Source organism: Somniosus microcephalus, chromosome 9 (genome assembly GCF_052327205.1).
Source record: "Somniosus microcephalus isolate GS21.2 chromosome 9, FLI_Smic_1.0, whole genome shotgun sequence".
Classification (NCBI taxonomy): Eukaryota; Metazoa; Chordata; class Chondrichthyes; order Squaliformes; family Somniosidae; genus Somniosus; species Somniosus microcephalus.
Genome location: NC_140995.1, coordinates 119,871,001 through 119,895,992, shown reverse-complemented (window position 1 = coordinate 119,895,992; position 24,992 = coordinate 119,871,001). Strand labels below are relative to the sequence as shown.

At 47.9% G+C, this 24,992-nt stretch overlaps 1 protein-coding gene across 1 annotated transcript in view; it reads right to left on the bottom strand.

Annotated features, from left to right (window-relative positions):
- Positions 1-17,262: 17,262 nt before the first annotated feature.
- The window catches only part of LOC147112635 (spermatogenesis-associated serine-rich protein 1-like), a 28,596-nt gene continuing 20,866 nt past the window's right edge, over positions 17,263-24,992 (bottom strand). Inside the window, 2 exon segments of the mRNA XM_085998203.1 lie at positions 17,263-17,421; positions 20,312-20,365. Of these exon segments, the coding sequence (XP_085854329.1) occupies positions 17,289-17,421; positions 20,312-20,365 (187 nt within the window). The 3' untranslated portion in view covers positions 17,263-17,288.

Below are 24,992 nucleotides of genomic sequence, written 5' to 3'. Positions count from 1 at the left end.
TGGGCTCTACATTCCGCCCTTTGGCGGTCTGATACCTGTAGTTCAACCAGGCATACCACCGCCAAACCTAAGTCGGTCCCTCTAAAGGCCGAGAACGCAGGAATCCCTAACATTGGGAGTCCCTGCTCCTGGCCCCAACCCCTCTGACATTGCCAGCTTTGTAAGGGTGGGTCGAGGGTCTGTCTCTTCTAAGGCCCCTTGGAATCAATGCCAGGCACAGGTACAGCAGAGACACAGTGCAGATAAATCATTTCATGTTTGAGTTAAACTAATCATTTCAAATCTCTGTTTATTTAGTCTCCATCCTTTTTCTGTCAACCTCTTCTGCTATTTTACAGCTTTGCTGTTCCCTCTTCTCTCCATCAGCTGTGAGTCTGGATGCTAATTATAGTGCTCATGGAGAGCCAAAGGGTGAAGTTGGCAGAGCACCCATGCCACCTGCCTGAAGCCGGCATCAGGAGGCCTGAACCAGATTCAGGTTCTATCCTTGTTGGAATGCAGCCAGTGAGCTGCAGGTGCTAAGCGGGCACTACACTGCAGCTTGTAGCTTGTGGGAAATCGGTCGGCTCCTACATTGAGCCAGCCAGTAGGTCAAGCCTCGGGGAGCAGGGGAGCCACATCGGAGGGCGGTGAGCGCGGGCTGGCAGCAGGGTGCTGTATTTATTGTGCAGCCGGCAGCAGCACTCCTGATCCTCCTGGCCCCACAAAAATAAAAGGCAAAGAGGCTTGAAGCCCTTTTTTGGAGCACCCACCAGCAGTACAAGTGGGTGAAGCAAACTCCTTCCATTTGTGCATCAAAATTACACTTGAGGTGACAAATGGCGTACGACCCCCCGAATTGCTCATTTAAAGAGCCTCCCGGCCAAAACAGGCAGATGTGTTGTTCACCCATTCGTAGGTTCGCCTTCAGCATCAAAGGGTTGGCTGAAGTGCCTCCCCCCTTCCCCGGATTTCCTTATGCTGGCCACCTGTTTTTCAGGCAATAAATGGGCAGGCAGCAATTGAAAATGGCCCCCCTAAAGTGCCCCCATCTCAATTTATCAAAGAAATACGCTGAAACAATCTGCCCTCGTTCACCAGGCGCTCCACTCATGGTTCCTTTTGACCACTTTTGTTCCTCTAAAACCTGAATATCTGACATTCAGGAGGATCTAGCTTGCAGACTGTTAATCATTAAGGCAGCTTAGACAGGTTTATAATGCTAGCTGTGTAGTTATCACTCCACATGTTCAAGAAATGTTCAGCTCTATGGGCTTTTAACTTACGAAGGCCAATCATCTGATATCAGTAATAATCATTGTTAAGGGCCTAATCAAGCAGAAAATGAGGGCCCTGACCCCTGGAAATACTCCATGGTAATAGTACCATCAGAGCTGATCAAAAAATTGTATACTCAGCTAACAGAAAATCAAGCTTACTGAGCAAGAAGTGGATGTAGAGGAGGCAATGACACGGAGTACAGGTATCTTGGGCAAAGGGGTAATTTCACCCTGACACAGTGCCAGAAAGGTTGCATGGGCAGAAGTTGCTCCAAGCAATTTCCATAAATAAGAGGATCTGACACAAAGCAAGGAATAGGTTTAACAGTGTCAAGACCAGCAAGAAGACTGCACTTAGTTGTTGAGCATTTAGGGCAAGAGGAGGTGAACCCATAAAACTGAGTGATTTGACACCAGCAGGATTGCAGAATTCTTCAACGTAGAAAGCTTGGCAGGTGTTGCTGTGGTATATAATGGAATGCAATGAATGAAGGATTAACTCTAATTTTCTGTGTCTTATACATCACAGTTAACTGTCTTTAATGAATTATTCACTTTGGGATATATTCTAGATTACTTGCTGAAAACACATATAAACCGATCACCTACAGGAAATAATCTTGTCAATAATTAGGTAGCTTATTTCAAAGCTATCCATTTTGCAACTCCCAAATGAATGTTGTTACTGCTGGTTACTAATCTTGTCAGTATTAAATGTTATCTGACCTGAAACACAATATGTACTAATTTGATTAATGAAGACATTTACATGAAGTAAAAGTCTGAATTTTGTGTGTTCCTTGACTTGTAGTTGCATAAAACAATTTTCTATCTAAACAAAGATTAATTGTTAATCTAAAATCCTATAATCTCTTTGTCAGAAGTGCTTATTATCCAATTAGGGACCAAAAAAGAGACCTATGCATGGAGGCAGAGGATATAGCTGAGGTACTAAATGAGTACTTTGCATCTGTCTTCACCAAGGAAGAGGATGCTGCCACAGACATAGTGAAGGAGGAGGTAGTAGAGACACTTGATAGGATAAAAATTGATAAAGAAGAGGTTGTAGGAGTCTACGTACTCCTAGCAAAAAATACTGAACTCGGAGAGGTTCAACAGAAAAGGTTTAATTGTTGAGGCTGCATGCTGAACACAAAATGGAGTCAGAGACTACACACAGTACAACTCTCTTTCATCAGTGCACAGCTTCAAATGCTCCTCCCCCGCTCTGGGCTTAACTATGTTGCAGATCGAGTTTCTTAAAGGTGTGATCCTTCTTAAAGGCATGACGCCTGATTTATAGTCTACGGACTGGAAAGCGGATTGTGTCCGTTCTGTGATCGGTACGCCACACAGCTCCCCCCAGAATCCGCTAGTAGGGAGTGTACGAACCGGCGTGGCGGCTTGATGGCACAGCCGGAACGGCTCTTGGCGGTTGGTGTCGGGAGCGGGGCGGTCGGACGCATCGGGCTCTTAGGCAGTCTGCCCCGCGGTGGGGGTTGGCTCACTTGAACGGGTTCGTCGGGCTCTAGGTGCGCCAGCTTGAGCCAGTCGATCGACACCTTGTCAGTTCTGCCGCCCACTTCGAGGAGGAAGAACTTGTTCCCTGTCTGGAGTACCTTGTAGGGTCCGTCATATGGGGGCTGTAGAGGTCCTCGGTGGGCGTCATGGCGCACGAAAACAAATTTGGCCATGTGCAGGCTAGGTGATACGCGGGTTGCTGGTTCACCGTGCCGGCCGGTGGGTACCGGAGCGAACTGTTGTGCTTGGTTGGCGAAAGCGCGGCGTTGCTGGTCAGCCGACCAGGGGGTCGTGGCGGTGGGCAGGAACTCTCCGGGTACGCGCAGCGGCTGGCCGTACACGAGTTCCGCCGCCGAGGCTTGCAGGTCTTCCTTGACCACGGAGCATAGGCCGAGTAGCACCCACGGGAGGCGGTCGATCCAAGTCTCATCCTCGAGGCTGGCGCAGAGGGACGCCTTCATGGACCTGTGGAATCACTCGCACAGTCCGTTGGCTTGGGGGTGGTAAGCCGTGGTGCGGTGAACGGCCACCCCGAGGTTTCGGGCGATGGCGGCCCACAGATCAGAGGTGAACTGCGGGTCTCTATCCAACGTCATGTCGGAGGGGACGCCGAACCGAGCGACCCAGGTACCGATGAACGCCCTCGCAATGTCGGCGGTGGTGGTGGACGTCAGTGGAATGGCCTCGGGCCAGCGGGTGGTACGGTCCACGATTGTCAGCAGGTGCGTGTGACCTTGTGATGGCGGCAGGGGGCCGACGGGGTCGATGTGGACGTGGTCGAACCTTCTTTCTGGCACGGTGAACTCCTCGAGTGGGGCTTTGACGTGTTGGTGGATTTTGGCACGCTGGCAAGCTATGCAGGATTTGGCCCAGACGCGCACATCTTTGCGCAGGCTGCGCCAGACAAATCGGTTGGCCACCAGTCTAATGGACGCGCGGGTGCCGGGGTGTGACAGGCCGTGGACGATGTTGAACACCCATTTTTGCCGGGACTACGGGGCGGGGTTGCGCCAAGGGGGTGTCGCATTTGACTGTGACAGCGGACGGGCTGCAGGCGACGTCGGTCAGTCGCAACCCTGGGAGGGTTGTGGGTGCGGAGAGCAGATCGGGGTCGGTGCGTTGCTCCGCTGCCAGTTGAGCATAGTCCACTGCCAGGTGGGCGCCGTGAACGGCGGGGCGGGATAGGCAGTCGGCCACCATGTTGTCTCGACCAGAGATGTGCCGGATGTCTGTGGTGAATTCGGACACCGTGGCGAGCTGGCGTTGTTGCCTGGCTGACCACGGGTCTGCAGATTTCGCCATCGCGAATGTCAGGGGTTTGTGGTCGACAAACGCGGTGAAGGGGCGGCCCTCCAGAAGAAATCTAAAATGGCGGACTGCCAGGTACAGTGCGAGGAGCTCGCGGTCAAAGGTGATGTATTGGCCTCCGGGGGGCGCAGTTGGTGGCTGAATAAGGCCAGCGGTTGCCAGGCCCCGTCGACCCACTGTTCGTACACGGCGCTGACTGCGTGGTCGGAGGCGTCCGTGGTGAGGGCCACCCTGGCGTTGGGCTGTGGGTGAGCGAGCATGGTGGCGTCGGCGAGCGCCTTTTTGGTCGAGTCGAAAGCGGTCAACATGTCCGCCGACCACTCGATCGCCATTCTGTCTTTCTTACCCCGGAGGGCTTCATATAGGGGCCACATGAGGGAGGCCGCTCCGGGAATGAAGCGGTTGTAAAAGTTGATCATCCCCAAGAACTCCTGGAGGCCTTTGATGGTGGTAGGCCGGGGGAACTGCTGGACGGCTTGCACCTTGGCGGGCAGGGGAATGGCTCCATCCTGCGTGATGTGGTGGCCGAGGAATTCGATCCTGCTGAGGCCGAATTGGCACTTGGCTGGGCTGATGATGAGCCCGTGCTCACTGAGCCACTGGAACAGGGTGCGGAGGTGCTCGATGTGTTCCTGCTTGGAGGAACTAGCTACCAGGATGTCATCCAAGTAGACAAAGAGGAACTTCAGGTCCCGGAGGACCGAGTCCATGAGCCGCTGGAAGGCCTGGGCCGCGTTTTTGAGGCCGAAGGGCATTCAGAGGAACTCGAATAGCCCAAAAGGGGTGATTATGGCCGTCTTGGGAACGTCCGTGGGGTGGACTGGCACCTGATGGTAACCACGCACCAGGTCGACTTTGGAGAAGACTGAGCGGCCGGCCAGTCTAGCTGAGAAGTCTTGAATGTGCGGTATGGGGTACCGATCCGGCGTGGTGGCGTTGTTTAGGCGCCGGTAGTCCCCGCAGGGGCGCCATCCCCCGTCGGGTTTGGTGACGATGTGGAGTGGGGAGGCCCAGGGGCTGTTGGAGCGGCGGATGATGCCGAGCTGTTCCATTGTGGCAAACTCGGCCCGCGCGATCTCCAGCTTGGCCGGGTCCAGCCTACGGGCGTGGGCATACACCGGTGGGCCTGTGGTGGGGATGAAGTGTTCTACCCCGTGCTTAGCAACCTTCGCGGAGAAGGTCAGGTTGGTGAGGGCTGGGAACTCAGCCAGGAGTGCTGAGTAGTCGTCCGTTGAGCGGGCGCGGCACTGCCACGCCATTTCGGCGGGTTGGGGGGGGGCCATGGCGCCCGGGACAGGTGACATGGTGTTCATGTCCACGAGGCGACGCCGAGGCATGTCGACCAATAGGCCGTGGACGCACAGGAAATCCGCACCGAGGAGCGGGGAGAGCACCTTAGCGGTGATAAACTCCCAGTGGTAGCGGTGGCCTGTGAGGTCGATGGTGACGTACGTCCGGATGTCGGTGCCGTTGGTGGCAGCCAGCGCAGGGCCGCGGCCGCCTCGCTGGATCTCGAGGGCGGACACGGGGATGATGCTGTGCTGCGCACCCGTGTCGCATAGGAAACGGCGTCCGGAGGCGCTGTCCGTAACATACAGCAGCGCGCCTGCTTGCCCCACGGCCATCGTGTAGGCCGGTGTGGGGGCGGTTGGAAACGTGCAGGGATGGCTGCAGCGGCATGCCCGTGCACCGAACCGGGTATGGAAGTAGCAGTAGCCCAGGGTCGGAGGGCTTGGGGGACGTGGGGGCCTGGGGGGCCTCGTGGCCGAGCTGTGTGGCCGCACGATAGAGGGTGGAGCGCGCGCCGACGCTGCGGAGGCCAGGTCGGGGGTGATGGCGTGGTTGGAGCTGGCGGACAGGAGCTTATCGGCTTCGTCGGACAGGGCCTCGAGGGCCTGGACGCCACGATCACCGGGCGGATCCTGGGAGGTAGTTGGCGGATAAAGAGCGCGCGGAAGAGGGAGCCGGGCGGTTTCTCGTCGGTCAGAGCATGCATGTGTGAGAGCAAGTCTGACGGCGTGGAGTCACCGAGGCCCGGGAGGTCGAGGAGGTGGCAGTTGCGCACGAATTGGGAGGCTGTGAATTTTTTAATGAGCGCGGCCTTGTGATGTGCGTACTTGCCTTCCTCCGGAGGGTTTTGTAGTGTTGTCCAGACTTTCGTGATTGTGGAGCTGCCCAGGGAGGCGAGGAGGTAGTCGTACATCGTTGCGTCGGCGGTGATGCCGCGGAGTCGGAATTGCGATTCGGCTTGAAGGAACCAGGCAGTGGCCAGGTTCTCCCAGAACTCCGGCAGCTTCACAGAAACTGCGTTTGTGTCAGCCATGGTTACGCTTAGGAGTCGTCCTGAGCGTCGGGGTCACCAATGTAGGAGTCTACGTACTCCTAGCAAAAAATACTGAACTCGGAGAGGTTCAACAGAAAAGGTTTAATTGTTGAGGCTGCATGTTGAACACAAAATGGAGCCAGAGACTACACAAAGTACAACTCTCTTTCATCAGTGCACAGCTTCGACTGCTCCTCCCCCGCTCTGGGCTTAACTATGTTGCAGATCGAGTTTCTTAAAGGTGTGATCCTTCTTAAAGGCATGACGCCTGATCTTATAGTCTACGGACCAGAAAGCGGGTTGTGTCCGTTCTGTGATTGGTACGCCACAAGGTATTAGAAAGGCTAGCTGTACTTAAAGTATATAAATCACCAGGAGCGGATGGGATGCATCCGAGGATGCTGAGAGAATTGAGGGCGGAAATCGCGGAGGTACTGGCCATAATATTCCAATCTTCCATAGATACGGGGGTGCTGCCAGAGGACTGGAGAATTGCAAATGTTACACCATTGTTCAAAAAAGGGTGTAAAGATAAATCTAGCAACTACAGGCCAGTCAGTTTAACCTCGGTAATGGGGAAGCTTTTAGAAACAGTAATCAGGGACAAAATCAGCATCACTTGGATAGGGGTGGATTAATTAAGGAATGCCAGTATGGATTCATTAAAGGCAAATCGTGTTTAACCAACTTGATCATTTTTTTTGATGAGGTAACAAAGAGGGTTGATGAGGGTAATGCAGTTGACGTAGTGTACATGGATTTCCAAAAGGCGTTCGACAAAGTGCCACATAATAGGCTTGCCAGCAGAATTGAAGCCCATGGAATAAAAAGGACAGTGGCAGCCTGGATACAAAATTAGTTAAGTGACAGTGTAGTGGCGCTTCGTAATTTCCAAACATGCAGCCACTGAGCTTTGAGGCTTTAGCAACGAGTAGACGCGTGATGAAATAAAACGTTCCAAACCATAACTTTGTCTTTAAACTGTAACACCTTGCAAACAGAATTACAAAGCAAAACACGTTTACACGAACACAGTCAAAAACTGTATTGCTCCAGCCCTCAAAGCTTCTGCCTCCTCCAGCCTCGTGGTGCTTGAGCTGTAAAATGGCTGGATACCATGTGACAAGCTTAAGGACTGTACCATTGTAGCAAGAATAAAGGGGGTCACTCAGCCTATACTATTGTAACAAGAAAAGAGGGGGTTTCTCAATACAATAAGTCAGTCAGGTAAATTAACTGTATTATACTATTTAACCAATATTTTAAAGTATTTTCTTTCTTAAACTTTCATGACTCTTACACACAGTAAACAGAGAGTAGTGGTGAACGGTTGTTTTTCGGACTGGAGGAAGGTATACAGTGGTGTTCCCCAAGGGTCAGTTCTAGGACCACTGCCTTTCTTGATGTATATTAATGACTTGGATGCGGGTGTACAGGGCACAATTTCAAAATTTGCAGATGATATAAAACTTGGAAGTATAGTGAACAGTGAGGAGGAGAGTGACAGAGTTCAAGAGAACATGGACAGGCTGGTGGAATGGGTGGACATGTGGCAGATGAAATTTAACGCAGAAAAGTATGAAGTGATTCATTTTGGTAGAAAGAATGATGAGAGAACATATAAACGAAATGGTACAATCCTAAAGGGGGTGCACGAACAGAGAGATCTGGAGGTATGTGTGCATAAATCATTGAAGGTGGCAGGGCAGGTTGAGAAAGCATTTTAAAAGACTTATGGGATCCTGGGCTTCCTAAATAGAGGGATAGGGCTTGATTTTACTCACCGAGATGAGTTGGGGGCGGGACTGCTGCCTTCTGGGTTCTAATCCTGCCCCCAGCGACGTCTGATTCACAAATGCTATTTTACCCTGATTGGCCTTGTTAAGCCTGCCCTGCAGGATTGCTGGCCAATTAAGGGAAAGCCGGTGTCAGATGACGTCAGTTGATGACGCTTCATCTGCCGGTTTTCTTAAAGGCACATGAACCATAAATGTTTGACAGATGATTTGACAGTGTTTGACAGCATTGAGGTGCTATCAAACACTGACAATCACTGTACAAAGGTGAGCCCTTGCACCCAGGCTCTCCAATGACTCCTTAGGATGAAACAGACGGCAGCTGCAGGTGAGGGTACAGAAGCGATCTGTCACTTCTCCCATTGAGGTGAGGCCACACAAACACTTCAAAGCTTGTCACCTACAGAAAAATCTAAACACATTAAAAATGACTTTCCCAACATTTCCTTACCTCTGATACTCACCAGTGCCCCACTGCATCCTACACACCACTCCTGCAGCTGTCATCTATACACCAACATAACAACAGACCCACAGCACACCTCACTTACCCTGGCGGGGTTCCCCGACTTCGGCAAGCCCGCAGCAGAAGTCGCAAAATGGGAAAAAGCCTCTTAACTGCCTGTTAACTACCTGTTAACAAGCAATTAAGTGGCTATAATCCTCTTCCCACCACTAGGAGTCAGTCCCTCTCGCAAATCGGGAAGATTGTTTGGAGGCAGGTTGGGAGCGGGTTCAGGATTTTCCCAGCAGTCCCGCCTCCAAACCCGCCACCTCGGGGCTGGTAAAATCCAGCCCATAGAGTACAAAAGTGTGGAAATTATGATGAACCTGTATAAAACATTGCTCTGGCCCCTACTGAAGCATTGGGCTCGATTTTCAGTGTGCCCTGGAGTCGGGATTGGAGGTGCGCAGGGGGTTAAATTCCTGAAATCGGGGGTCCCGACACCATCCCGCACCCAACCCGCCTCCATGCCACTTTCAAAGGAGGTGGGTACCTGCCCCGCACTGGGACCCGCCTACCCGAGGCGGAAGGGATTAGTGCCAATTAACTGCCTGTTAACAGGTAGTTAACAGGCAGCTTTTAGCCTATTCCCTATTTTTATGCTTGAACTGTGGGATTCCCGACGGCTCCAAACCACGCCAATTTGGAGGAGTCGGGCCGTCGGGTTGAAGGGCTTGGAGGGATCGAGATGTCAGTGTTCAGGTGAGTGATGTGTGCATAAGTGCAAAGGTAAGTGTGTTTGGTGTGTCTAAAGTGATTAAAGAAGTGTAAATTACCTTTTCTTACCTTTTCAGCCTTCCTTCCTTTAGGTTCGGGGAGTCCCTCATCTCATCGGCACAGAAAGCAGAATGGCTGCGATCTGTCAAAAGTGACAGCCTGCAGCTTTCTGTGCAGGAGAGATTTCTAACTGAGTCTGTGGAGAAGGACTCATGTTAGAAGTAAGACTGTCAGTGTTTGACAATTTCAAACAGCTGTGAAACACTGATATTTCATCTGTCAAAACGTCTTGACAGATGAAATTTCAGTCTGTGATGTCACGTGTTGCCGGGTGGCCCTTAATTGGCCTGCTGAGCCCACTGGGCGGGCTCAACAAGGTCAATCAAGTTAAAATCGCGTGGATTGGCCGCATCTCGATGGAGGCGGGACTACAACCCCGAAAGTTGTAGTCCCGCCTCCAACCCGACTCCTGAATGAAAATCCAGCCCATTGTCTCCAATTCTGGGCATTACACTTTAGGAAGGATGTGAAGGCCTTAGAGAGGGTGCAGAAAGTATTTACGAGAATGATTCCAAGAATGAGGGACTTCAGTTACGTTGATAGACTGGAGAAGCTGGGGTTGTTCTCCTTGGAGCAGAGAAGATTGAGAGGATATTTGATAGAGATGTTCAAAATCATGAGGGGTCTGAACAGGGTAGATAGAGAGAAACTGCTCTCATTGGCAGAAGGGTCGAGAACCAGAGGGCACAGATTTAAGGTGATTGGCAAAAGAACCAAAGGTGATGTAAGAAAAAACTTTTTTACACAGCGAGTGGTTAAGATCTGGAATGCACTGCCTGAAAGGGTGGTGGAAGCAGACTCAATTTTATCTTTCAAAAAGGAGTTGGATAGGTCTTTGAAGGATAAAAAGTTGCAGGGCTGCGGGGAAAGGGCAGGGGAGTGTGACTAGCTGAGAGTTGGCACGGGCTTGACAGGCTGAATGGCCTTCTTCCGTGTTGTAACCATTCTATGATACTGTAATTTAACACCAAAAAGCCCTTGAGCTCATAATCCAGGCTGATACTTTAGTGCAGTACTGTGGGAGTGATGTATGTCAGTGTTGCCAACTTTTGGATGAGAAATTAAACTAAGATCCTGTCTGCCCCCTCAGGTAGAAATAAAAGTTTTCTTAGCACTATTCAAAAAGGAGCAGGGGAGTTCTCCCGGTACCTGGCCAACATTGATCCCTCAACCACCATCGCCAAAACAGATTATCTGGCCACTTGTCTCATTGTTGTTTGTGGGACCTTGCTGCATGCAAATTCCTTACAAGACAACAGTGAATATGGGGGAATTATAACGCAGCTCCACTCCATGAGAGGCAGGAGAGGGTCGGGTTAAATTCGCAAATATGTGAAACCCAACCCGAATGTGCCTACTTCCGTTAACTGAAGCGGGTTTGGGGGCGTCTGAGTAACACACTCTGGAGAGGCAGGTCCGTGATTATATTAATCAGGCTCCATTCCTCAGATTTCGGCAGCCATTTAAATTTAACACTGGTCGGCCGGGTTTCCAAGGGCTCGGAAAACCCAGCAGCTAAAGGGAGGCTGGAGCAGCCAGATCCAGTAGATAAATGCTTTTTATAGCACTGTTTGGAGGAGCTTCCCCTGGCCCCTCGAGAAAATCTGCTGCAATCGGCCTAACCCCACCGCCCCCCCACCCCCCGCCCCCGGCCACCACCCACCAACCCCACGAACTTTGCCGGTCCCCCCTCCCTCCCGATTGCCAGTCTATCTCCCCCCACCCCCCACCAACTCACAATGTTTCACAGTTGCCAGGGACCATCCCCAATGGTTCCCAGCTGCGGCCTTCTACCGCGGGCTTTCCCACCCCGCAGCTGGCCAGTTTATCAATCTGGCTGGCTGCCGGGCAGGAAATGGAGTAAAAAAATGATAATAAGGTCCCGCCGTTAAATTCGGCAGGACCTTCCCGTCCCCGGGATTTCCAGGTTTCCCACCCCCCACTGTGCTCCCTCCCCACCTCCCTGTCTATATCGGGGCCTACATTTCAAAAGCACCTCATTGGCTGTGAAGATCGTTGGGACGTCCTGAGGATGTTACAGGCGCTATATAAATAAAAGTTCATTTTTGTTTTGTTCCATATGCAGGTTCCTCTGTAATACATTTTACAAAATTACCTGGGAACATTCTGATTGTCAATTTGTTGCCAAAAATCTGGTGGAAAACAGATTTTATATCATAGTTTTTAAAATAGCGTCATTTACTTTGACCACCGCACAGTCCTTGTAGAGATAAAGCCCCATCTTCACAATGGGGACACCCTCCATCGTGTTGTGTGGCATTACCACCATGCTAAATGGAATAGAGTCAGAACAGACCTAGCAGCTCAAAACTGGGCATCCACAATCTGTAAACTCATGGCCTGGCATATCCCTCGCTCTACCATTACCAATAATCCAGGTAACCAACCCTGGTTCAATGAGGTGGGGCTGGACAGCTAATTCCAAACTTGTTACCTACAGAAAAGAGTAAATACATTAAAAATGATTTTCCCAACATTTCCTTACCTCTGAAACTTACTAGTGCACCATTGGATCCTTCACACCACTTCTGCAGCTGTCATCAATGCAGAAACATTACAGCAGACTCACAACATGCCACATTTAACTGGCGTGGTGTCCGGACATCGGGGAACCCAAGGCAGAAGTGGCAAAATTGAAAAAGAGCCTGTTAACAAGTATCAAGTACCTGTTAACAGCCAGGTAAGTGGCTATAATCCTCTTCCCACCACTAGTTGTTGGGTCCATGCGCAAATTGGGGACCTGACACTTGGGAAAGATTGATTGGAGGTGGATTGACAGCGGGCTTCCTGCCCGCTGTCAATCTTTGCGATTTTGACAGCAGTCCCGCCTTCAATCCCGCACTCTGAGGACTGGCAAAATTCCAGCCTTTGTGTTCTCCTCACAGCTTACTGTCCCACCTAGCTTTGTATCATCAGCAAACTTGGATACATTACACTCAGGGGGAGAAATTCAGTATAGCCCCGTTTGGGGTGCTAACTTCGCCGGGACGCTAAAAGTAGTGCCCCAGAAAAATTAGCGCCCCCCGCGCCGGAAATTGGTCGGTTGCGCCCCAAAGGGAAGCGGGGTGCTACTGGAGGTGCCCCGCTTCCCTCTTGGGGCACTGCGAGTGAATAACATGGCGCTACGTGCCGCAGTGCCACGCGCTGCGGCACGTCGCGCTGCGGTATTGCAGGCCTTCCTCCCCTTCTTAAAGGGGAGGGGCCTTGAGCAGCGCGATCTGGGGCCCAGCTGGGCCCCCGGGGATCGGGAGTGCAGACAAAAGAGCCCGGCACCCAAGAGAAGTGCCGGGCTCTTGGAGCACAGCCGGCACTCTGTGGGGGGGGGGGGGGCGCGGTTCCGGAGGCCGGGGACGGGAGCGCAGGCAGATGCTGGCAGGCGGCCAACAACAAAAATGGCTGCCCCGCACCTTGCCTTTAATTTGCGCCTCCCCGGCCGCAGGTACGCCACTCTGACCCTGTCGGACATAGCGTCCGGCGGTAAATCAGGGGGCGCTCCTGAAGATCGCAGCCGGGGCGTGAGCGGGGCGCCACTACTAACCTCCCACTGAATTCTTAAGGCGCTAACGAGTGGCGCAACCAACTGAATTTTTCCCCGCTCGGCCCCTTCATCTAGGTCATTAATATAGATTGTAAATAGCTAAGGCCCCAGCACTGATCCTTGCGGCACCCCACTAGTTACAGCCTGCCAACCTGTAAAAGACCTGTTTATCTCTACTCTCTGTTTTCTGTCCATTAACTAATCCTCTATCCATACTATTATATTACTCCCAACCCCATGAGCCCATATCTTGTGTAATAACCGTTTATGTGGCACCTTATCGAATGCCTTTTGGAAATCCAATAATACTACATCCACTGCTTCCCCTTTATCTACCCTGCTAGTTACATTCTCAAAAAACTCTAAAATAAATTTGTCAAACATGATTTCCTTTTCATAAAACCATGCTGACACTGCCTAATCATGTTATAATTTTCTAAGTGCTCTTGGAGCAGAGAAGATTGAGAGGAGATTTGATAGAGATGTTCAAAATCATGAGGGGTCTGGACAGAGTAGATAGAGAGAAACTGTTCCCATTGGCGGAAGGGTCGAGGACCAAAGGACACAGATGTAAGGTGATTGCCAAAAGAACTAAAGGCGACGTAAGAAAAAGCTTTTTTACGCAGCGAGTGATCTGGAATGTACTGCCTGAAAGGGTGGTGGGGGCAGATTGAATCACTGCTTTCAAAAGGGAGTTGGATAAGTATCTGAAGGAAAGAAACTTGTAGGGCTACGAGGAAAGGGCGGGGGAGTGGGACTAGCTGAAGTGCTCTTGCAGAGAGCCAGCATGGGCTTGACGGGCCGAATGGCCTTCTTCCATGCTGTAACCATTCTATGATACCACTTTCTTAACAATGGATTCCAGCATTTTCCCATATCAGGCTAACTGTCCTTAGTTCCCTGTTTTCTCTCTCCCTCCTTCCTTGAATAGTGGTGTTACATTTGTGACCTTCCAATCCACTGGGACCATTCTAAAATCTGGGGAATTTTGGAAGATCAAACCAATGCATCCACTATTTCTGCAGCCACCTTTTTTAGAACCCTAGGATGTAGGCCATCAGGCCCAGGGGATGTGTCGGTTTTTAATCCCATTGTTTCTCCAGTACTTTTTCTCTACTCATATTAATTACGTTACGTTCCTCACCCTCATTAGACCCTTGGTTCCCCACTATTTTTGGTATGCATTTTCTGTCTTATATGGTGAAGACAGATACAAAATATTTGTTTAACGTTTCTGCCATCTCCTTATTCCCCATAATAATTTCTCCTGTCTCAGCCTCGAAGGGACCAACGTTTACTTTTGTTACTCTCTTCTTTTTTACATACTTGTAGAAGCTCTTACAATCAGTTTTCATATTTCTTGCTGGTTTTCTCCCATATTCTATTTTTTCCCTTTTTATCACTTCTCCTACCTGCATTTAAGTGAGGAGCAGTATATTAGGAGGCTCCACTTCACCAAGGAGGTGGTCACAGAACTCTGCCACCTCCTGCAACCAGACCTCCTGCCTCAGATCAGGACGACCACGGCTCTCCCAGTAGCAGTCAAGGTCACCGTCGCCCCCAATTTCTTCGCCAGTGGATCCTTCCAGTCTGCAGCAGGAGACATATCTAACATCTCACTGTTCGCTGTCCATCACTGCATCTGGGAGGTCACTGAGGCTCTCTACAGCAGGAGAAGGGATTACATTAACTTCCCGATTACCAGAGAGAAGCAGGACACGCGTGCATGTGGCGTTGCCAGGATAGCGGGATTCCCGATGGTGCAGGGCGCCATCGACTGCACCCACTTGGCTTTGCGGGCACCGCATAACAATCCTGAGATCTTCTGTAACCGTAAAACCTACTACTCACTTAATGTGCAGCTGGTGTGCGACCACAGACAGCGAATCCTCAGTGTCAATGCCCGCTATCCTGGCAGCAGCCACGATGCCTTCTTCCTGCGTCAGACCGGTGTACCATCACTCTTCCAGCCACCACGTCAAGCTCACAAGTGGCTGCTTGGAGACAAGGGCTATCCGCTCTCCAACTGGCTCATGACTACCCTCAGCAACCCCAACACTCGTGCCCAGCAGTCATATAATGAGAGCCATGCTGCCACCAGGAACCTCATTGAGCAGACCATCAGCCTACTGAAGCAATGGTTCTGCTGCCTTGACTGCTCGGGAGTAGCCCTCCAGCACTCGCCAGAGCGGGTGTCCCAATCTGTGGTGGTCTGCTGCATGTTTCACAACTTGGCCATCATGAGGGCCCAGCCCCTGCCGGCAGGGATTGCGGGACCACCTCAGGATGATGATGAGGATGAGGCGGAGGCGGATGAGGAGAAAGAGGAAGAGCAGGAGGTGAAGGACGAGGAAGAGGAGGAACAGGAGGGAGAGCGAAGGCAGCGAGACAATCGGCCTTCCGGATGGGCTGTCCGTGATCAGACTCCAATCCCTGTAGCTCACCGCCTCCCCATCATACAATCCTTGTCTCACGCCATATCACAGCGTCCACCTGGGTACAAAGGTGAAATGAGAGAAACTACAAAATATTCCAAACAAAATTAATAAATTTATCTATAAACATATCACACGTACCACATGAATTCTAATAACTAATGAACCTTGTGCCTGCCATAGTTGAATAGCTGTCATTGTGTGCAAGGTGTGAGGTGTGGGTGTGAGTGTTGCTAGGTAGAGATTGTTGGTGGGTGAGTGCTGGGGGTGTGGTGCATTGAGCAGTGTGTGAAGCTTGTGGTACAGATGATGGTATGTAGCATTTGTTGAAGCCTTCACTCACCTTGACCACCCGTGTGCGGTCATTAAACTTCTTCCTGCACTGGGTGTGGGTGCTGGGGAGCACAGTGCTGCCCGTGACATGGTGTGCTTCCTTCCTCCACATAGTCCGGCAGACTTGTAGTGACGGCCTCCTGCCAATTGTCGGGTAAAGGACCGCCCGCCTTCTTTCCACCACTAAAACCAATGCCTCCAAAGATTTATTGGAAAACCTCTGGGCTCTCTCCCTGGGGCGGCGATCTGCCATCAGGATTTGTAATTAAGTGTTACTTCTCCTTGTCCTTCTTCTTATGGTTGTTGAGGCAGCTGCACACCCAACAATGCTGAGAATGAGGTGCTGCAGCATCAATGAACCTCCCCTTTAAGTTGTGAAAAAAGCCTGTGGCAATCATTACTTGCGTTTAGACTCCCCTCAATATTGGTCCATCTTTTCAGTGTAATGCCAGTGAGCTTGGGTTTTTAGACGAGAATCATGACTGCAATCATTTCAATGAGTGAGAACGGATTTTACATGCAGCCTAGACAATTTTCAGATGGCGCTACTTAACCATTTTTAACCTAAACACTGCCCATTTCTTGGCTATAATGAATTTCTAGCCCATTGACCTGAAAATTGGGGCAGAAGCCATTTCTACCAGTTATCCACCCCAAAATCAAGGCACCTGAGTTCCCAATCACGTTTTGGACCTTCCCACAATGCGACATGCAGCTTCTTTAAGTATATTTAAATGAAGACCGGTGACATTAGGATGCCAAAATTCCAGAAGTTACACTCAAGGCACAATGGTTAACTCTGAATTCGTTTTTTAAGGGCTAGCTGTTGCCAGAATCAGCTGAGTCTAGCAGAAATTAGGAACTTTTGAGCCTGAAGAGAGTTGAAACTTTGTCTATGGATTACTGGAGCTGAGAAAGAGATTTTGGAACTTTTTTAGGCTATTTTCATAGACAGGACTGACTTGACTCTGTTTGCCTTTGGATTCTAAGATGTGAGGCATATTTTTCCCCCACCCACAGTTGAAGGTACTGAGGGACCAGGTACAGGATTCCCTATGAGCATATCTTTGTTTGCCATTATAATGGAGATAGAGGAGCAAAAGAGGATAGAGGAAAGAATAGTGAAGCACCTCATTAGGAGGATGCATTCTTCAAGATATTCGCCTGCCCCCAGTAAAATTTACAGCCCATAGTAAGTTTCTACCTCATATTGTTAGAACAAAGTAGAGGAAGCTTTACTCTGCATATGGCTTTACTATACCTGATCTGGGAGTGCCTGATGCTTACATAGGGTGTCTAAAATGGGAAAGTGTTCTATTCCCACACAACCCTCCACTCACTGAGCACTACAGTTTCTGATTTATTTGTGAATAAAACATACATCAGTCTGGTAAACATCTGGGAAGCAAAAGGTCTATAAAATAAAACAAGAATCAAGAAACATGCAACATGCAAGGTGCACATTTATTAACTTAATTTTTTTTCACATCATTACTGACAATGGGGCTTATCAGGGATGGTGCTGGCTCCCACACATTTAACATCTTTACTGCATGCTTTTCCTCTTCCAACTCTTGCATCTTGAGTTTGACTGCAAATGGTACACTAGTAAGATAGACCAAAAACTGATGTGAGTGAAACAATCCCAAGGTCAATGAAATCTTTACCATTGGCTTGATTCTTTCAGAAAGATAAAGGCTACCATTACTATTGCAGAGCCATATTACTGTTTTGATTTAATGTCTTATCTTAATTAATTTTGTTTAAAAAATAAGTTTGGGTGGGCCAGGCCCTCCATGGAAACTGGTTCATTCACAAAAGTCAGCATGAACTTAAACATTAAGTAGTTAGAAGTAAGATTGAAAGTCCTTGTTGAGAAAGCAACCTCACCAACCCATCATCTCACTATATTCCTCAATCTTTTCTGTCTTTCCAGACCACATCCAATTGTCTCTTTTAGCCATTTATACTGTGCACTTCAATCGTCTTACCAGGCTCCATTCCACACTCCATTACCCTTTGGATGAAAAAGTTCTGCCAGACTTTCAATCTTACCTCTACTTAATTTTTAACTTGTGTTCTCTGGTCTTTGAATCATTCATCATAGCGAACAATTGCTTGTATCAATTTTGACAATTGCTTTCATAAGTTTGAAAATTGCTGTTCAAAAACCTTGACGTTTTCCCTTGTCCAAAGAAAACAAGCTCAATTTTGTTCATTTTATATTACACCTTCAATTATTAGACAGTAAAAGTGCAGGTGGCCAACATTCTTGCTAGTGGGAGATGAAGCAGAAAATGTTGTTGAGCAGATTAAGGGCTGAGATTCGACAGTAGACCTCCCTGCCCCATTTTCCATGTTGCACCACTCCACGATGGCCCAAAGAAGAACTAAAGAATGGAGGTTGGGAGGGGGTTGTGGCCGTGGGAGGCAGGAGGACTGGCTGGCAATCGTTCTGCCTCCCATGTGGTGCAAATCACAAAAGGCCGGGCCTAGGTTCATCAAAACCTCTTCCAAATTTAACTGCACATTATTTCAGGACCTTCTGCCTCTTTAACATAAGCCCATCCCTTTCCAATGCTGGAGCAAGTGCCCCACTTCAGCATGGCATGATTTTCCTCACTGTCAGTGGTGAGCCCATTAATTGACCCCGATTCAGAAACATGGGTCAAGGTTACAGCAGAGTTAGTCCAGCACAGTTAGTCCGGCACAGTTAGTCTGGCAGAGTTAGTCTGGCAGACGGAAGTTCTGCCCCGACCGCCTTCTGGTGGTGATATTACCCAAGATGAAAATTAGGCTGCGCTCTCCTCCTCCAACCTCCTCCTCCACTCCAGTTCATACTGGCACCCATCTCCCTCTCCTCTCTCAGTTCAACCTGGCACTCTTATTCCCCTCCAACCCAATTCAACCTGGCACTTTTCGTTCTCCTCAGTTCAAAAGTCAGTTCATGCTGACTTTTGTGAACGAACCAGTTTCCATGGAGGGCCTGACCCACCCAAACTTATTTTTTAAACAAAATTAATTAAGATAAGAGATTAAATCAAAACAGTAATATGGCTCTGCAATAGTAATGGTAGAAAAGTATTGATTTAGTGGTGATTACTGAACATTCACTTAAAGTATCCAGATGCAAATTGCTATGGTGCAGACTCCTGTCAAATTATAGGCTAATTAGGAACCTTCTCCTGACCCAGGAATGTTTGCTGGGATCACTGGTCCACAGATTCTTGGGATCATAATTCTGAAAATGATCTGGGTGAATATCTGGTTAAGAATGGAATTGAATGCTATAAGAATAAGTATTCACATGTATAATGGAACATAACAGTTCTTGTGTTGTTGAGCCATGGGAATGTAATCTTTCGAATAAAACCAGTCAGGATTCGAAATACAGAGAGGAAATAAAATCAGCCAGGATCGCAATGTATGATTGCTTTTGCGTGACCTTTTGGTACATGTTTATAATTGAACATCCAGTGAGGACAAGATCGTCTCCATGATACCACCCACAGAAAATAGCCTGCTGACGTTCTCATGAAAAATAGCCATTTGGGCAAATAAGGCATCTATGAAATTATAGTCCAGCATGAGTTAGTGGCTTCAGGAGAAAAGGGTAGAAAATGGGAAGGAAAAAATATAGATTGCAATGTTAATTAAATATCCTGAAGGATTTTTTTTCCATTAGATTGGATGAAGGAGACATTTCAGTTTTATTTTCTTGAATGTTTCACTTCTGGCTACTTAACTCTCTCAGGACATTAAACAATGTCAATGACTGTGAAAGTTTTAACCATCTAAATGTTAGTCTGAACTCTTAAAGGGAACATGAGCTTTGTAAGTTTTACATGCTGTGAAATAATGGGAGTATTATAGAGGAAGTATATTCTATTGAACTGCCTCACTTAATAGTATCACTCAACCCCTTGTTACAATTTTTTCTCTCTATTGTTGTTTATTTAGAGTAGTATGGGAGTAGCTTTTGTGTAGAACCACCCCAATGTAACATTGTGAAATTCAACAGACATCAAGAATGAGGAACTGTTCCTACAGACCAATGCTCCATGCATGATGTCAATGGAGTAGAATGTCATGATGTCATGCCAAAACAAAAGATCTGATCCCATGCACCTCTTATTAATCACTCTAAAGCCTAAAACACAGATACAAGAATTGACATTAAGGCTACAATGATCTCCATTTTAAAACACTCATTAAAATTTGGTCAACTGGAAAATGTAAGTTGGGAGGCTGTTCACCATGTGGAGCATTACATCCAAGCCCAATCCTATCCCATCTAACATCCACACAAGTGCGCTTCGAGCACCAGTATAGTGATCAGGATGTGGGAACGATGCTCAATTATCCCGATTTTCCTGACTCAGTTTCTCACTGCTTTAACCAGTTGAGCTATCAGAAAAAAAGAAAGGGAGAGTTAAAGGGAAATATTTAAACCTTTTACCCACACGTGATGTTCACGCTTGAATTTTCTACTTACAATGTTTTTTTCTGGAGGGGAATCATGGTACCATTCTTCAGACTGCCTTTTCCTCTGAGGGTAGAAAACATCCAAATGTTGCTGCATGAATAGCTAAATGTAATTTATTCCTTATTAAAAATAATAAAATAATATACTCACAATGGAATTGTGGTTTTGTATATACAGTATAATAATCTAAAATTTAGTGTCGGCATGGTCTATTGGTCAAAATCTGTAGCTGCCTTAGATCCTTTTATTTGACAACCTATTAATTTAGATGTAACTGATTGCACACAGCAGTGGCATTTTTGTACCGAAACCAAAAAAAGTTTACAAATGTCCTATTCTTGTGACTGGAGGATGGTTTGTGATTCTATAAGACCCTCTAATTCCACATACAGGATATTTCACTGTGTTCATAATACTGGAAGCATTCCCACAAGCAAGGAGTGTGATGTCACTAGTGAATATATTAAGGGGGAGAAATTCAGTATCTCCCATTTTGGGGCGCTAATATCGGCCGGGTGCAAAGTTTAGCGCCCGGCGCTAATTACCGCCTCCGACTGCAAAATTCGCCTCTATCGCCCCTGGAGGTGATTTGAGCGCTAAATCAGGCGCTACACACCTCTCTTAAGGTGCAAACGTCGGGGAGCAAGGCGCTACCTCAGAGCGCTGGCGAAGCTCATGTGATGTCAGTCAGCAATGGAACACAGACACACTGGCGCCGGCCAGTTCTTAAAGGGGAGGTCTGACGAAAGGTCATCGACCTGAAACGTTAACTGTGTTTCTCTCTTCACAGATGCTGCTTGACCTGCTGAGTTTCTCCAGCATTTTTTTGTTTTTATCTTAAAGGGGAGGGTTGATTTTGCACTCCATCCACATCCTGCTAATTGCAGCCTTGAATCTCGGCCTGGAGAGACATGTACATCAAATCTGCTGGAAAGAACAATGGAGAGACCCAGGGAAAGAGCTCAGAGTGCAGCCCCCACAGTCTCTTCTAAATAGATACAAGGAAGGGCAAAGCAAAATGAACCTGCAAAGTGCTGCTCAGTACCCAAAACTCCTTCACACAATGTTGAATCTCTCCAGAAGTCTCTCTCTCTCTCAGAATGCGTGGTGCAAAAATGTCACCAACAAAAAAAGGCAGGAAGCGGTCGCCTTTAAATAGCACTCCCCCAGTCCCTTCCTGACTGCAAAACGCTCCCCTCAACCTATCGTTGCTAGCGGCAGGCGGTAAGGCAGGGGGCGCCACTCAATATCCGGTCCGGGGCGCTACCGGGGCGTTGCGCACTCAACTGACATCACGATCTGCCGGCGCAGGAGATCGTGGCGGTAGTGTTTAGCGCCGCCGCAAAATGTCTAGTTAATTTTGTGAGCAGCGCAAACATCGCCGCGCCCGGGCGCTAGTTGCTTTGTGCCCCATTACCGCCCCCTTAAGGTGCTAAAGGGAGGTGCAAACAACTGAATTTTTCCCCCTAAGTGTTTTAACGAAAGGTCATCGACCTAAAACATTAACTCTGTTTCTCTCTCCACTGCTGCTGCTTGACCTGCTGAATATTTCCCACATTTTCTGTTTTTATATTAAGTAGAGTGTCTGGTATGCTTTTATAATTTATAGTGAATAGTTTACTAGTAATACCCAAACAACCTGATGTACTGCCTCACAATCACCTTCACAGTTACCTGCATAATCACAAATGAAAATGTTTTGTAGTCTGTTGTAAGGGCAAATGCTTGTGAAGTGACTCAGATACTCAACTATCTCAAACAACAAGCATTTCAAAGGCTCCCCCAGAGCATATGTGGCAGCTATCAAAAGCAACCAGTGTGATACTTTATGACGGTGGTTTCCTGCATTATAAAATGAATTAAAACCTCTAATGAACTCAACCAATCTGGGATCAGTCTCGGGGATGCAGGCTTCCCCTTCTAACCACTCAAGCTTTTGGGGTGGAAGATGACATTGTGGTTAGCTAGCTTTGTAGTTAAGGCCTTCTAGTTTTGAGAAAAGATAATCTTCCATCAACATCCCAAAGTGCATCCTAAATTCTTGTCACAATTTTACATTGTTTCTTCTTTTTATTCAGGACCCCAAACGTTTACTAGCAAAACCGAGCATATGTTCTAGCATACGGACATCAGAAAGGCACTGGCTTCGATGTGAAATGAAGCAGGAAGTGCTTATCCACCTAGTGCTTGCCATTTTTAGATGACTGTTTAGTGTTGAAGGAAACACAGCTCATAATCAGTGCTGAATTTCCCTTAAATCTATTTAAAGTTTTGTGACAAAGGAAGAGGAAATGCGGTCTGGTAACACTAATGAGCTTAAATAGTGGATTGAATAACAAACAGTGGCAACAAGAGGGAAGCCCACTGTATGCCCAATCATGGCCTAGCATTCATAGCTGTAGAAATTCCAACCAGCGAAGTTAACAGACGAATGCCTAACACACATGCTACATTTCTGTGTGTGCAATGTTTACAAGGTTAATGCCTGCATAAAGGTACACATGGGAATGTAGTACAAAAGCATTAAGCATTCATAGACTCTGATAATCAGAATTTCTACGCTGCAATGTCAGTGGGAAGTTAACTTGAGAAAGTTGGGAGAGTGCTTTTCATTTTTCTTAGAAGCTTTATCTTACTTCAAAACTAGCAGTTGATAGACAGGGAACAGTAGATAACGGAAAGAGAGAGGGACTGTAAAAATATACATTCTATAAAAAATATAAACTACAAAAATATTTACATAAACCCATTCATCAAGACATTTCCATTGTGATCTCAACAAATCAATAGTGATGTTCACAAATGGTCTATTGTTTTGATACTTTCTTTGATATTATATACTCAGAACAACAATGCATTACAGTTTTAAAGTGCTCCTCACATATAGAGAGGTGCCTTAAGGTTGTGTTAAAGGGCGACACTTAGCAAAGGGTGAGAAGGGTTAGGACTGGGAAAAATCACAGTGAAAATGGACAGTCTTTCAGAGTCTTTTAAAAGCAGGGAGGAATTGGCCAGGTGGATTTGCTGAGGGAGGGAGGGCCATAGAATAGGGATATAGTGGCTGCAGGACCGGCCACCAATGGTGGAGTGGAGGAATGGCGGTTACGCATGGAAATATACAGTTGGAAGAGGTTGTGAAGTTAGGGATAAGGATCTAAAAAATAATTGGGGCATAGGGAGCCAGGACCTGTAAAATACATCATTTGATGTAAATGTTTGCTGTAACTTGACCAAACTTAAAAGTTGACCAACTTTAATGTACCAGCATGCCTTGAGAGGTCGAGACTTTCTGCTGAACAAATGTTAAAATAAAACTGCTGCGGCTGCAAGCTGTTAAACAGGTAAGGAAGCGACAGACCCTGAGCAGGAACAAACTGTTGGGCGTTACAAAGACTGGAACATCTTCAGATAAATGGTGTGAATGTCCTTGGGACCCACTGATTAACTGACTAGGTGATGAGAAGAAGAGGAAAACAACTGCCGACCATTTGTCACACAGTTTAGGACACATATGCATTGAGGGGCCTGCCCAGGTTTTGGGGTATAAAAAGTGCTGCTAAAAGACGCTCAGGGCTGCAGTCAGGGCAACTTGGTCAGTTGCCAGTTAAAGTTGTACGTCTCGTCATCGCCAAACCGACCACCACGTACGTGGTGTTTGCTTATGATCGCTTGAGCTCAAAGTAAAGGAATAGATCTGAGTATGCTTAAGTAAAATCAGGAATTGTTATATACTACAATACTATTAGATGCTTACTGGTAATCTCTTGCTGATTTTTAAGTAAAATAAAGTTTTTCCCTGAAATCCTTGGGTTTTGTGTTGTCTGTTCCACGGGCCTGAACTCAATAAACTGTTGGACAGGGCAAGTGTTAGTTCCACACATCTTACAGATGGGAATGATGGATGTATGAGTCTCAGTGTGGATAAGAACAGGACCCACACGTTCTGAATGGCTTGCAGTTTATGGATAGGTGGAGGCAGGAAGGTGACCAACAAGAACATTGAATAAATCCAGTTTCAAGGAGAATAAAGACATGGATTAGGGTTTCAGCAGCAGGAGGTCAAGAGATAAGGGGCGAGGCCAGTGATGCTTCAGACGTGCAAAAGAAGCGATGTAAATGGGGGAGGAAGCTGAGCTCAGGGTTGAGCAGCACGCCAAGGCTCTGTATGTCTGGAGTCATCCTGAGGTGGCAGCAGAGGAGGTTGATGGAATCAAGGCTGGCTGTAAGTATATGTTTGTGGGAGCCAAAGAGGGTGACATTCATTTTTCCAACATTAAGCTGGAGAAAAACATGGCTCATCCTGGTCTTAATGCCAGTAAAGCCATTGGAGAGTGCAGCAACAGCCATGGGGTTGAAGGAGGAGGTGAATGTTATCAGCGTGCATGTGGAAGTGGGCCCTATGCTTTCAGATGACTTCACTGAAAGAGAGTATGTAAATGATGAAGAGGATGTAGCCAAGGATGGAGCCCTCACTGCGTCACTAGCAACCGTGCAGGCATGAGATGAAAAGCCATTTAAAGCAATGAAGTATCAACAATGCAATATGTAAGAATAGAACCAGTGAAGTCAAGTGTCACAAAGGTAGGCTGTGGACAAGAGATATTTGACAAGGGTGGACTGGTTGATGGCAGTGGAGAGGATGAGGAGGAGGGACAATGAGCTGCAGTTGCAGCCTCCCAGGTTGTCATGG